The sequence below is a fragment of the Mastacembelus armatus genome, chromosome 3 (genome assembly GCF_900324485.2).
Source record: "Mastacembelus armatus chromosome 3, fMasArm1.2, whole genome shotgun sequence".
In the NCBI taxonomy this organism is placed as follows: Eukaryota; Metazoa; Chordata; class Actinopteri; order Synbranchiformes; family Mastacembelidae; genus Mastacembelus; species Mastacembelus armatus.
This window is the reverse complement of record NC_046635.1, coordinates 7,039,161-7,054,641: the sequence shown is the minus strand read 5'-3', so window position 1 is coordinate 7,054,641 and position 15,481 is coordinate 7,039,161. Positions and strand designations below refer to the sequence as shown.

At 41.9% G+C, this 15,481-nt stretch overlaps 1 protein-coding gene across 2 annotated transcripts in view; it reads left to right on the top strand.

Annotated features, from left to right (window-relative positions):
* Positions 1-3,606: 3,606 nt before the first annotated feature.
* The window catches only part of pcdh17 (protocadherin 17), a 52,749-nt gene continuing 40,874 nt past the window's right edge, over positions 3,607-15,481 (top strand). For both annotated transcript variants that reach the window (XM_026320534.1, XM_026320533.1), the window contains exons 1-2: positions 3,607-4,263; positions 4,949-7,747. In XM_026320534.1, the coding sequence (XP_026176319.1) occupies positions 5,252-7,747 (2,496 nt within the window). In that variant the 5' untranslated portion in view covers positions 3,607-4,263; positions 4,949-5,251. The remainder of the gene's footprint in view (positions 4,264-4,948; positions 7,748-15,481) is intronic.

Genomic DNA, 15,481 nt, shown 5'->3' with positions numbered 1-15,481 from the left:
CATTTAATTGGTCTAATGAAGAAAGCTGCTAATGGCTGGGTTTATCTCTGGCAGCACTGGTGACATTTCATCAAGGCAGGTGTTTTTCCAGGCATTGTTTAAGCTTGGTGTGTAACATTTCATAGCTGGAGTGGGGAAAAAAGCAAACATGTTATTCAGACAAATCATTCAAAAATCTGGGCGTTAGTTAGCACTGTTGTCTCATAGCAAGAAGGTTCTGGGTTCAAGTCCCATTCAAACTGGGATCCTTTCTGTGTGGACTTTGCATGTACTCCCCATGCCCGCAGGTTTTTCTGCAGGTACTCTGGCAATCTTTCCAGGATGTACCCTCGCTCTTGCTCAGTGTCGGCTGGGATTGGCTCCAGCTCCCCTATTGCCCTGAATTGGACTAAGCAGTATATAATGGATGGATGGGTGGTCTTAGAGAAATGGATACAGTAATTCAACATCAAGAGCTGAGTGAATTATTTTTCACACCTTGCTAATCATTTTTGGAAAATCATCTTTTTTAAACATCTGGTTCATTATTACATAGCAGTTCATCTTGGCTAGGCAAAGTAATTTGCGGAATGGCCACCCATCCTGAAGACACACACATACGCATGCAAGCAAACACGTTTTTTTAATTTCTTGCTGGGACATTACTCGACTTACATTCATTTCATGGAGACTTAATCTAGCCTTAGCTGCCTACCTTCTTAGCCCTAACCCTCACCTAACATTAACCTAACAATAACCTTTCACTGACCTTACACCAAGTCCATCCATCCATCCATTATCCATACCCACTTATTCCTAATTAGGATCAGAGGGATCTGCTGGAGTCTATCCCAGCACTCTTTGTGTGAAAGGCAGGGGTACACCCTGGACAGGTGACCAGTCCCTGTGATGGAGATAAACAACAACACACACTCACTCTCACTCATATGGGCAATTTAGAGTCACCAATCAACTTGACATACATGTTTTTGGACTGTGGGAGGAAACCAGAGTACCCGGGGCAAACCCATGCAGGCATGGGGGAGAACATGAAAACTCCATACAGAAAGGCCCCCGCTGGATTCCCATAGTGTGGGTAACACCAGGTGCACACACACATTTGTACTTCTATGTTTGTGAGGGTAATCACTGACATAATCATTCACTAGCCCCTCACACTAACCTAAACTTTAACCCTAAACTAAGTTTTAACCTCAAACAAGGGTGTGTAATCATGAGGACCCACCAAAATGTTCTCACTTTCCAAAAATATCCTTGTTCCAGTGGTAGTATTCTCAAACTGGTCCTTACAAAGATAGAAGTACAAGTGCATGCACACAGAGACACACACATACACTGTATGCAGATAAAGACAGTGATGTGACATTTACCTTCATCGGTTATCAACATCTTGACATTAGTACATCAAACCTGCTGTTTAATAATGAGCTTCAGTTGCCATCTGAGTAACGAATGTTTCTGACACTCTTGTCATTTCCTCCTGTCAGAGAGAAAGGTCAGTGGGAAAGTCAAAGAGGGTGAGACTCATATTTATACATGGATGGACTACAACATTAAACTGAACAAAACTGACACGTTGAAATAGGAATACCGAATGAAGGGCACGGTTAAAGCTACAATATGCAAACTTTTGAAAATGGTAGCACAAGAAAATAAATCCACTCTGTTCCGCCAGTGGGTAATGATATTAGTTTTTATGAAAGAAAATAAGAATGACACAAAACTTGCCATTCAAGCAGAAGTAATCAACGTCTGAAAATCATTCTCTCTCAACTCTCTCCATCCACTGAAAGCATTGCCAATACATAATTCCTAATTTAAACAGAACTTTCTAGGTTTCTTTTCATTTTTTTCTTTCTTTTGGAGAATATTACTTCTTTTGCCATCTTTGCTGTGTATGCTGCCTCAGCTAATGATGGAATTGGGAATTTGCTAACCTGCATGTAAGCCAGGGCAAAGTCTGAAGTTTTAATGTGAAGAGAGAAGTAGACCTGATTGACTTTTTAGTTGAAAGCCTTGAGCACCCATCCCAACACTGGCCTTCTGTGATTGGTTAGAAGGCCCCAACTTGCTCAAATCACTTTCATAGACAAGACCACTGCGCTGCTGCTGCAATGTTCAAAGAACCTGGGCTGCAGGAGCCTTTGCTAGTTGCTCTCCACATTAAGACATGTTCTGGAAACTATTTTTGTTAAAAGAAAAAAAACATATTAAAAATGTTAGCTGCAGCTGTGTGTCAAAGTAACAGCCAAGACAATAAGGGGCCGTGATCTGCTGTTTCTATGAATGTGGAATGTCTTTTTTAAATACTAAATAATGATAGAGCTTGCAAGCTTGGCTGTTATTAACAATACTGTTCCACAGAGAGATTATTAGAAAGCTCCTTATTGCTCCTTGTGTTTTCTTTATACTTTTGTTGACCTTTATTCACTGAACATCTGTGCAGTATGTTTCCCTACATTTCAAGCTAAGGGCTGCAGTTAAAGATTATTTTCAGCATTGTGTTAAACTTTTTATGTTAATTACAATTTGCAAAAAAGGTTAAAAAAAATGCCTTTCACAATGCATGTCTGCAAATTCTTTGTCAAATAAACAGTTCAAAACCCAAATATTTTATCATGGCATAAGAGAAAGAAACAGTGGAACAATGAAGCAAACAATTGATAGATTAGGCTACAAAAATAAACAAATCTTCTGACTAATCATTTCAGTTCTACCTTTGGTCCTGATGAAGAACTTTTTGAAGGACAGTGTTTTCCTTTTTTGGTTCTTGTCTTCATGACAGGAATTATAATGGAAAAACAAAAAGTGGATTAAATAAAGTTTTAACTTTAAATGTTATAGTGACACTATACTTTTAAAAAAAGGACGTTTTTCAGTACAACCATCCAACCAAATCTATAATCCTTATAATTTCCCATCATTTTTAACACTGTTACTTAGGCTACATATAAAATGTTTAAGCAGGTATTGCTGCATCCCTGGGGGCATAATTCTTTTTCTCATATTAAAACGTAAAGTTTAGGCTACACACTTGTCAAACACATGAAATGAAAATCTGACTGAAAACTGAGCTGACTTTTGGCACAGAAACAGTCCTCACAGTCAAGACCTAAAACTATTATTTAACGTATGCTCTTCTTTTACATTAGACTGTTTTCAATGTCTCGAACACTGCGTAAATGAATTTCAGAATAAAAGACGCAGAAGACGCCGCTCAAAATCTACTGATCATATATATATATATATATATATATATATATATATATATATTAATCCAGTTCCACTGAATTTAAATCATTTTCCACGTTTTGATAAATGACTAACTGAAACTTTAATCCATGGCACGTATACACGTTTCGTGGCAAGCCTGCCTAACGCACGGTTTCCTCTATTTTAAACAACAATGAAGTGTGATATTTGAAAAAACACAGATGCGCCACCGGTGAACTAGGAGCCACCAATCATTTGTAGTCTGTAGCTACAGCGGCTTTTGAATCCCTCCTTCTTTTCCCACCTCTTCAAATTCATTGGCTGCCAGAAGAGTAGCGACAATGTTTAATGCACCATGCGGTGTCCGGAGTTCAGTCAGTGAGAGGAAGCGCTGTGTGTGCTTAGGGCTGTTATACGTGCAGAAAATACTAAGTAACGACTGTGCGTATATATTGAAGAAATCACCATTTCCCTGACAGCCACGGAGAGACTTGTGCCAGAACGAGGCGTTGTTGTTGAGCAGCTCCTCAGCAGCTGTCTCTGTTTGTGGACTTTGTGACGGGGACAGCGGACAAGGACAAAATGCCACTACGGGGATCGGTCAGTCAGCGCTCTTTCGGACGGGGGAGAAAACAGTGACCGCCCTTTGATATCCACTTTGGATCTACCTTACTCCACATCTGGATTTTTTCCCCACCTTATAGAGTGTTTTTTTTTCCCCGAACAGTTTTCTTTGCTGAAGAACGGTGACTCACTGCAGGCAGAAGGCGAGCCGCTGCATCCTAATCAGACAGCGGAGAGGACTTCAGCTCATTGACATTACAGTCATACTTTTCTGGAGCACTTTTTTTTTTATTTCCACTGCGCTGCACTGTAGCCTGCGTGTGCATCGGAGCCTTGTGGCTTTTTTCCCCCTGCCCAGTGAGGGGAAGGAGGATACGGGTGGTACCTACTGGAGCGGTTAGGGGGATGAAACTCTCCGTGAAACCTGCTGGAAGTGACTCTTGATTTTTACATATTTTTTTCGGACTATCACAGCAGTTTCCTTTGGTAAGTTTGCATTTTCCCACCTCATGTTCTGTATGTTTGTGTAATATCCCGCTGGAAGTCCTGTCTGTTGCTCATTTCCGAACGATTATTATTTTACAACCATCCCTATATATATGAGAGCGGATGCAACAGCTTCTTCCAGGGACCGTTAAATCTTGCAGAGAGAGACAGAGAGGGAGAGGGAGGGAGACGGAGAGAACTGACGGCTGTGTTGAGATGCTGGCTGCTCATTTCTCAATTTTTACATGGCTCAATTTAAATATCCGGATTATGCGGATTTGTTAATGCGTGTAAAGGGCTCATTTTAAACATCCTTATTCACACAGCAGCACAATAGGCCATCTGCAGTGCTAACATATTATTAGAAGTTGTCCTGTTACAGTTTCTGTCGGCTCTCTGAATATTGTTTATAGTAATACATGGAGTAAACAGGATACATGGGGAGTAATTATTTCTCTCTGTTTCAGGCCATCCCAGTGTCCTCCCAAGGTTAACTAATTGACAAGCTTTTCCCATAATTGTGGGGATGAATTACACATGAGCCCTGTTTCGTTTCTGGCACAGCGGTGGATCTGTTGTCTTCTTATTAGAATGGCTAGTGTAGCTCAGGCTGTTTTTATTTGGGTGACTAATTTACACTTATGCATTCTAACAAAGATATATATATTTTCTGTTTCCTCCTTAGGTGGTATAAGTGAGCACTTACACTGACTATTCTGTTTGGAGACTGGATCGCGATTATTGCTCAGATGAGTCTGGGCACTCAGCTGAATATAAATTAGGCGTTCAGCACCACAGATTGCTGGAAGAGGCAGAGGAAGAGAGAGACAGAGAAAAGACAATCCCCAGAGACAAATGCCAAGGCCTCACATGATGACCAGAACTCTTTATTCCCTGGATAATAGAAAAAATAACTTTGAACAAAATATCAACAGGTCAAAGGAAGAGTAAAGACAACACAGGTGATAGCAACTTTTACGGAGTGGGGATGTATCTTTCTATTTTCTTTTTCCTCCTCTTATGGGCTCAAGCCCTGACATTGAAAAACTTGAATTACTCTGTTCCAGAGGAACAGGGTCCGGGGACAGTGATTGGGAACATTGCCAAAGATGCCAGACTTGGACTCGAACAGATTGGGCAGGGAGGACAGGGTAAGAAAGCCAACTTCAGGGTGCTGGAGAACTCAGCCCCGCATCTCATTGATGTAGACCCTCAAAGTGGACTGCTGTACACAAAGCAGCGCATCGACAGGGAAACATTGTGTAAGAGAAACCCCAAGTGCCAGCTCTCCATGGAGGTTTTTGCCAATGACAAGGAGATCTGCATGATCAAAATAGATATTCAGGATATTAATGACAACTCGCCCATTTTCCCCTCAGATCAGATTGATATTGACATTTCTGAAAACGCAGTGCCAGGGACACGCTTCCCTCTGACCAGTGCCCATGACCCAGACGCAGGGGAAAACGGCCTGAAGACCTATCAAATAACACGCGATGACTACAATCTATTTTCTTTGGAAGTAAAATCCCGTGGGGATGGGACTAAATTTCCAGAATTAGTTATTCAACGACCACTGGACCGAGAAGAACGAAGCCATCACACCCTTATTTTGTCAGCCACAGATGGGGGGGAGTATCCTAGGTCAGGGACCATGCAGATAAATGTTAAAGTTATTGACTCAAATGATAACAGCCCTGTATTTGATCAGCCCTCATACATTGTGGAAATTCCCGAAAATTCACCTCCTGGCAAAGTCCTGATAGATTTAAACGCCACTGATCCTGATGAAGGCAACAATGGACAAGTAGTCTATTCTTTCAGTGGCTATGCCCCAGAGAGGATCAGGGAGCTCTTCTCCATAGATTCCAGAACAGGGGTCATAAAGATTCAGGGCGAAATTGACTATGAAGAGAGCCCCGTTATTGAGATTGACGTCCAGGCAAAGGATCTCGGTCCCAATCCAATCCCGGGTCATTGTAAAGTCACTGTTAAAGTGCTTGACAGGAACGATAACTGGCCGTCTATAGGCTTTGTGTCTGTGAGACAGGGAGCCATCAGCGAGGCAGCACCTCCAGGCACTGTCATTGCTCTGGTCCGTGTCACAGACAAGGACTCTGGCAGGAATGGGCAGCTTCAGTGCAGAGTCCTGGGAAATGTCCCTTTTAAACTTGAGGAAAACTATGATAACTTCTATACAGTGGTGACAGACAGGCCCTTGGACAGAGAGGTACAGGATGAGTACAACGTCACCATTGTGGCCAAAGACAATGGCATTCCTCCTCTAAACTCCACAAAATCATTCACTGTAAAGATTCTAGATGAGAATGACAATGTTCCTCGTTTTACCAAGTCAGTTTACCTTCTTCAGATACCTGAGAACAACATCCCTGGGGAGTACCTAGGTTCAGTTTTGGCACATGATCCAGACCTTGGCCAGAATGGCACAGTGTACTACAGCATTATCAATTCTAATGTGAGCGGGGGTGATGTCAACACCTATGTTAATGTGAATGCTGCTAATGGAGCCATATATGCTGTCAGATCTTTTAACTACGAGCAAATAAAATATTTTGACTTTAAGGTTCTTGCTAAAGATGCAGGCTCTCCACACCTGGAGAGCAATGCTACAGTGCGCATCAGTGTTCTGGATGTCAATGACAACATCCCTGTCATAGTTCTGCCCCTACTCCAAAATGACACAGCTGAAATCCATGTGCCACGTAATGTTGGTGTTGGCTACATTGTTACCACAGTGAGGGCGGTGGATAATGACTATGGTGAGAGTGGGAGGCTCACCTATGAGATCTCAGATGGCAATGAGGAACACCTCTTTGAGATTGATCCAGTGACTGGGGAGGTGCGAACAGCCCATCCTTTCTGGGATGATGTGAGCCCCATTGTAGAGCTGATCATCCGAGTATCAGACCACGGCAAGCCCACTCTCACTGCTGCTGCCAGACTCATAATCAAGGCCTCCAATGGACGTCCTCCTGATGGACTGCCCCGCACAAAGGACAATCAGAACTGGGACATGTCCCTGCCTCTTATTGTAACTCTAAGCATCATATCCATCATGCTTCTGGCAGCCATGGTGACCATAGCGATCAAGTGCAAGCGGGAAAATAAGGAGATCCGTACTTATAATTGTCGCATTGCAGAGTACTCGCACCCTCAGCTGGGGAAAGGCAAGAAGAAGAAGATTAACAAGAACGACATCATGCTGGTGCAGAGCGAGGTGGAGGAGCGGGATGCCATGAATGTGATGAATGTGGTAAGCAGCCCTTCCTTGGCCACCTCTCCCATGTACTTTGACTACCAGACACGCCTGCCACTCAGCTCACCAAGGTCAGAGGTCATGTACCTCAAGCCCACTGCCAATAACCTCAGCGTGCCCCAAGGCCACGTGGGATGCCACACCAGCTTCACAGGCCCAGTCACCAGCACTACAGACACACCTACTAACCGCATGTCCATCATACAGGTAAGAGAAATCGCACTCTGCTCCTTCACTGTTGTGCCACGGTTTTCACGTCCCAACTCTCAGAAAGCTCCCACTTCCTGTATCAACGTGTGCCCCTTGGTTTGTAAAATGAAAGGAAAAAGAACACAAGGACAGGCAGAGGCAGAGAGGCCCAGGAGCACAAAGAGAAGAGAAGGGAGGGAGGAGTGAGCATTAGAAGGATTAAACAGTCATTCTGGTGCTCTCATAGAACAGAGCCATTGACATCAACACAATGAAATATGTCATGGCAGGTTTTAGAAATCTGTTTTCTCTGTAGAAAATGTTCATTAATCACTCAATCACTGTCATTTAATTCCTGAGGAACAAAGAGTTTAGCCTGTAGCTGAGTTATAAGCAGGTACATTCATGTTTTTTTTTAGAACCATTTCCTTTTTAAACTATCCATATGCCTCATAGTCATTTGCATTGATTAATCCAATAGCTAGATCATTTTGAAAATAGACTTACCTATATATCATATTAATTGTAACAGCTATAATGTCATTTAATAAAAGTAAAGTATCTCCTAAATGTGACACATGCTTGTTTGCTGTTTCAAGCACTGTTTATAACTTCATGTCAATCATTAAATTGTATGGCTTCTTGACGGTAAGTCTAGAAATTTTAATTCCTAGAGATTAGCAGATTGTACTTATTTTCACAGCTACTTTATACGTCTTTGTGTGGAGTACTTGGGTGTATAAGCCTCTAATGTGATAGCTTCTCTGTGTCTTTGGCCCTAAGCCCATTAAAAGTCTGTCCTGTCAGACAAGGATTAAAGCCTACTGAAGACAGTGGTATGTGCAGAGATAATGGGCAATTGTAGTGAACCCTTTTTATTGTATTTACCTGTTGTTAAAAAATACAAAAAATTAGGTGTGTAATATAATTTGATAGAAATAAGAAAGATTCCTAACAGATTCCTAAGTGTGTTTTACAGTCATTCAGTTACAACCTGAAGGACTGTTAGTGTCTTGATTAGACTGCTGTCTTTTCCATCCCACTATTTGCACTGGACATGGATGTGATGATGACTGTGATCAGATGTGACGTGTTCCCACCAGGGAGGAAGGCCACTGTCTGTTGTTCCCACTCTCAGTCTCAGCTATGCTTCTATTATGAGCCAGCTGCATAGGGCAAGGGTCAGGACAAAGACCGTTAGGGCTTCCTAATCAGAGGCACAAAATAATCGCTGGCCCACTCTGCAGGCTGTTTCTCTGCTAATGTAGTGATGATGAATTAGACTGTGTGTGGCAGTTGCACACCCATTTTGTGCACTTCCTTTTCTCTCCCCCTTCAGACCGTCAAAGGGAAAACAAGTAGGAGCAGCAACAACACAGTCCTTAGTGTCTTGTTTACAGAAGGTCCCCACAACATATCAGGCATGCAGGGTGCTCTATTGTATTATTCAACAGAAACCTGTGTAGAGGGAGATGGCTTGAGGCATTAAGTTTCTTCAGAAGCTGTACAGAAGCATATCACTTTTCTCCCTCCTCCCTGCTTCTCTCTCCTCTCTCTGTTCATGTGGACAGTAAGTAACCCGAGTCAGAAGAGAGTGGCTATGGGAAAAATGTCAGGAAACAAAGACAGAATTCCCCTTCCATCGATCCCAAGGCCTCTCAGCCCATCTGTCACTACAGTTGCCATTGGAGGAGAGGCTAAAGAGGAAAAAATAAATAAAGAGATGGATACATTGGGAGAACATATCACCTGCTCAGTCGGTTTCACAAGGTTACCTTAGTGCTGCTGTCTTCATCTGCATCTAGTAGGCCTACTCTTAGCTGCCTGCAACTCCCAGTCTCTCTCCACACTGCCGTTGGCCTCTAATGATGTTTTATAGTGGTGCACTGGCAGACAGGCTGGGCTTGGACTCTAGCTGGGAGCAGGGAATAATATGAACATATCAGCCGAGCTCTGCTAGCCTTATCATTGTCACCACCGTGCCAGCATCCAGCCCAGTGGAGAGCTTCATTTCATTTGTAAAGAGAATTCCTGGGATAAGGAGATCGATGATACGTAATGATGCCTAATTCCGCTTAAGGCGTTGAAGGGAATTACTTAGTGTGGAATCAAGGTTAAAACCAATCTGCTGCAAAATTCTTCAATGCTCAGGAAGAAGGGATTTCAGTAATGCTCTTCCCAAGAGTGAGTCTGCACCCACTGGGTCTTGAATACATTTTAGGATTTTGTCCCACATTATGTTTTGCTTCAGCAGCTGTGTCAGGCTGGTGCTTACTGTCTTACTCAGTACCTTTTTCAAAAAGCTGCCCCCAGAGTTACCAAACATTCAAACACTTTGATGTCATTACTCTTATATGCTCCATAATTTATCATATTGATGTGTTGTGAGAAATTTTGACTGTTGTAATTTGATTCGCCATGAAACTCAAATTAAACAGAATCCTGTCTCAGTGGGGGACCATCCATGTTAATAATGCGCAGGTGGTTATTCTGGCATAAAAGGGGGTTCTGAAAGGTTGCAAGAGCTACCTTTAGGTGGCAGCATTCTGCCTTGTGTACGGTGGCATTGAGATGAGGGTGTCAAGGAGAAAAGGGGCTCTTGTCTCTGCTGACTTGACACTGTCACTTGTTACTTGGTAAGAGAGCTCCTACTGGTCTAATGAAAAATGAAACATGAATAATTAAAAATATGTGAACATAGAATACGTTTCTGGAACAATGTGCATGACAATATTTGGTTCTAATTGTTTTAAATGAGAATCAGTTAATTCATCAAGCACATGTAAATTAGGAAAACAGGCAGATTTTGTAACAATTCACATTGAATAATGATTTTAGCATGGTTTGTTAAATGATGGACCATAAACCTATTGAATGAATTTAAAGACTGCTGAAAAAGCAGTAAAGATGTGTGACTGTGATCATTTAGGCAGCATGTTATACAATATATGAGATAAAATGTTCACTCCTTTGATCTGTTTAAGTTGTGTATATGCATGCCAACAATGTAGCTGGAGCAGATGTTGAAAATGGATTCTTCCAGGAATGGTCTTAGTCTGCATAATTTAGGGAGATTTGTGTGTGTGTGTGTGTGTGTGTGTGTGTGTGTGTGTGTGTGTGTGTGTGTGTGTGTGTGTGTGGGTGGGTGGGTGGATGTAACATCACTGTGTATTACAGGCATGTGATTTAAGCGTTTAGCTGGCAGGCTCCGTGACAGAGTTCCTCTCTTTTATGAGAGTGACAATCTTGCATTTGTCCGAACCTTGAAACATCCTTCCTCCAAGAAACACACACACATGGAAACACATACACAGATGTACATATAACTGCGTTTGGGCTGTTTTTGAGAATTCTAACAAAAAGTCTTATCAAACCCTCTGCTGTATATTGTATTGAAATTTCTCCCACACTTCAGTGGCCACTCAGGCAATGAATAGAAAAGCTCTCTTTATTTCATTTCTCTCCCTCTTCCTTCATCTTTAGATAACTGCTTCCCTCTAGAGCTTTCTATGGAATGAGTTTGGTAAACCTGTGTGTACTGAAGCTACCTTGTAGACTGGATTGAGCAGCTCAGCAACTAGATGCACAAACAGTCATTTATAGGAATAAGAGACAGTTCAAAGGGGCATTTGTAATTTGTGTACTTTTGTCCCTCTTCTGGGGTTTTTTGAGCTTGCCAGTACATAAAAAAATTATCAGGTAGCCTTAGGGTGTATCTTCATATTTCCTCAAATAAACCTGCTGCTACTGTACATAACACTACACACAGAGATTCTGAATTATTAATAGGCAGTTTTATTTTTCTTCATCTCCCTCAAGCTCATATATATACAACTTAGAAGAAGTGCAGTCAGACCACAGAATATTGCTCTAGGGAACAACAGTAAATTATGTTATCTCTATATAACCAAAACAGATACATTTTCTTACAGATTTTATTTTTATATTTTATTAGCTGCCATTATTGGTGTTTTAGCTGTGGTCTTTGCAGAGGTGCTTGATTCAGTACAAACAGCAATATGTCTTCATCGCTGTAGAAGCATTAACATAACAGCACAAAACAGGAGATATATTTGCATCGGCTTTCATTAATAAATCATAATGTTTAACCAATCAAAATAAGGTGGAAGATGTCGCGATAAAGACCAAAGGTCTCTGGCTACATATTTTGAGGAGAGAAGGGCAGAACACAGGGTAAGTGGATAACAGAAGCTATCACTATCTTATATATGCAGAATTTCAGGATTCATTAACTTTTCTGGGTCTTTTGCAATATGTGGCCATGTGAAAGAAAGAAGAAATGACTATAATAGTCAGTCAAATAACATTTTCGTCTCCACTCTCAATACGTATTTGGCAATGAAATCTTCAAGTTTTAGAAAAATGAGGTTCTGATGTGGTGATAATACACTAAGGCCTTTATCTTTCCAAATGCTTTATTTGGCCACTGTTTTTCTAAAAAACATTACATAAACTCGGTGCAGTTCTTTAAAGATATATGCAATTAACAGGCTACTTCATTTGCAGATACATATACCCAGAAAACCTATTTGAAAGTCATCTCTGGTAGTGAATGTTTTATTTATAAAAGATTCTCAAAAAGTCCAGATCCAAGTAACCCTGCTAAATAATTGAATATAATTGTAGGCCCTTGACTATCTCTACCACCAGACACAGTTTCTGTGTTACTTATAATAAACTCTAGCAATAGTCAAACTGTAGACAAAAGTAAATAGATAGATGGATAGATATCTAACTTATTTTGTCTTATTGGTCAGCCACTAGAAAACCTTTCAGTAAGATGTTGTGCCATCACATAGACACCACTTAACTGTGCTGGTAATTTCATTATCTTAACAGGCCTCCCAATCTGGCAATGCAACACAACAAAGGAATTTAGTGTTTTTTCCACAACTGTAGAGAAAGAGATGGGATATGGGAGCACAAGTTGCCCTCTGTGATAGACAGATTGGCCGGACACAATAAACCAATTTGCTTGGTTCAATAGGAAGCAGCCTATTGGAGATGACATGGGCATGATAGTAAGTCTGTGGATTGTCAGTGACCATTCACTCTCAAGTTATTGTGTATGTGTGTGTTTGTGTGTGTGTGTGTGTGTGTGTGTGTGTGTGAGAGAGAGAGAGACAGAAGTGGATGATCAGGACTCCATGGCCTAATTTGCTGACACCAAAGCTCCAAAATGTCATGTCATTTTGTCATGTAGTAAGTGTAGCAGATGCAGTCATTTAGCTTGGTTTACCTTCCATAGTGAGACTTGTATTTTCAGTGGTTTGAGATCAGTTCCTACCAGACTTAGTAATTACTTTTGTATTCTGTTATTACAAGGCTACCGAGAACATGACAGCTGCTGCTTTTGTTGCCAGTAATTATGGTTTTGTTACTGTATATAGTGTGAATCTATCTTTTCTCCTTGACCCTGCTGATAGAGTGAGACACCCATATTTCTGTTACTGTGGACCTGAGCATTTTGTACCTGAAATTATTTCACTGTAAAGTGATTTCTTTTCAGGATTGAATCCTATACCTGATATTGTATACACAAAAAAGAAGATTGTGACCAGAAGTATGTGCATGTCCTCAATAGATTCTGAAAGTGAAAGTGACTGACCCATACTCAGAATTTGTGCTCTGCATTTAACCCATCTGTTAGAATAAGGGCATTGTAAATTGCTAACTGTGTTATGAGAATTGTCATTTTGTAGACAGATTTATGTAAAGGGTGTAACCAGGCATGTCATAGTTGAGGAAACCCAGGTTTTCTGTGCAAATCACCAAGACATGTAAATGTATGGATGTGAACTTTGTATGAACTCTGAAGTTAACCTATGTCTCAACTCTCCCCTATTGTGTAAAGTGAGACGGTGCCTGGAAGTCATGTAACCACCTCCAGATATAAATTAAAGTGTTCTGAGCGGGCTCGGGACTGCAGCCGGGGATAGCACCAAGTGTGCATCTCCTAAAAGTCACGAGCTCAACCTAGAACAAAGAAAAGAAAGTCTCTGTGTAGATGTTTGATTAGAACCAACACCATCCCAAGTGCACACACACAGCAGTGAACACACACACCGTGAACACACACTCGGAGCAGTGGGCAGCCATTGCTGCGGCACCCGGTGAGCAACTGGGGGTCCGGTGCCTTGCTCAAGGGTCTCACCTCAGTCGTGGCATTGAAGGTGGACAGAGCACTGGCTATTCACTCATCCCACCGACAATTCCTACCGGTCCTGAGACTCGGGTTACAACTTTCGGGGTACAAGTCCAACTCCTTAGCCACGACTGCCCCTGAAACATTTACCTGTGCTGCTGGCATTGTGCTCAAACAACTCAGGCACAAGTAGCCAACCAAACACCAACCTAGCAAAGGAGGTCATAAAAGCAAGAGAACAAAACATAACCTTCACAGTGAAGGAATCTAAGGTTCAGCTGCCAAGTGTCTGTGTGTATGTGTGTGTGAGTGTGTGTGCGTACATGCACAGGCACACATGCACCTGTGCTACCACCAGCTGTGCTCTGAAGCACCGGTCTTGCTGGTTCCCTCAGATTGAAATGGGCTTCCCTGTAGGGTCTGCCTGCTCCCTGAGAGTTTTTAGATCCCTCCGGGGGTCTTTAGACTTAACATTTTGAGCAGCGGGGTGCCGGAGCTCCACCAATAGATTGGTATGGATAGGAATGACCTCACAGTAATGTGCAGGGAGATTCACAGCACACAGAGGGCTACATAGATGTACATGCCATGGCGATGTATTCTTTGAACTGCCAGCAGCTGGGTCTCCTTGCTGTAATTCAAACACTTTCAAAGTCAAACAAAGTGGAACTCGCTCTGCTGTGCCTTGGCACTGGTCCAGTCTGGGAGAGCTTTTATTTCTGCCACATCTTCCTTCACTGTGCCCCCTAGGCATGTGCTGTAGAAACAACACACAGCTCAAAGAATGAGTTATGTGAACCTGCTCTCACCTTCTATATCATTAGTATAAGAGAAATGATTTATTCCTCTGTCCTGGAATCTCTCTCTCCTTGTCCTTGCCTCATACAGTTCAGCACTTCTTCAGCTTCATCAGTAATGTGATTAATTGATTTGACGGATATACCATGAATACCATCTCATTTGCTCTAATTTCAACTAACTACGTGTCAAAACAAGCTAGTATGAAAAGGACTTCTACTCATTCAACCACTAGAGTTGCAGGTGCCCAATTCAGAAATTACTATTTGCTTTGCAATTTAAGGGCATTGTAACACTGCCATTGTAAGTTTGCATGTTTGTGAGTGCTGCATGAATATGTCTGAGAAAGTCTGACGCTCTAGAGAGATCCCACTGTCTCTTCTATTCTTGCTTATATCTGTAGCACAGTTTGAAATCTGACTCCTATGTCTAAAGCCTTGTGTGTGTCTAAGGGGAATTGACAGCCAGTGTATTTTGCAGCGGCTGTTATGTGTTTGTGGCAACAGGGGCGAATGAGTCTGCACTCTGAGATGTTATTGCCTAAACAAAAGGCCTGCTAAGTGGTGGGCATACAAGATTTGTCGTCAAACGTTTGACTGTGTCTGCTCTTCAGGGTAACAGTGGTGATGCCGGGTGCTAATGGCATATTGAAAATCGTATATTTGGCCGTCCTCATCTTTTTTCTCTTGTACTACACAGATGTACTCAATTGGCCCCTCACTGGGTTTATATCTTAGTGAAAAATCTTTTTGGGGCCTTTAGCATTCAGATCAATTGCTGGTTTGCTG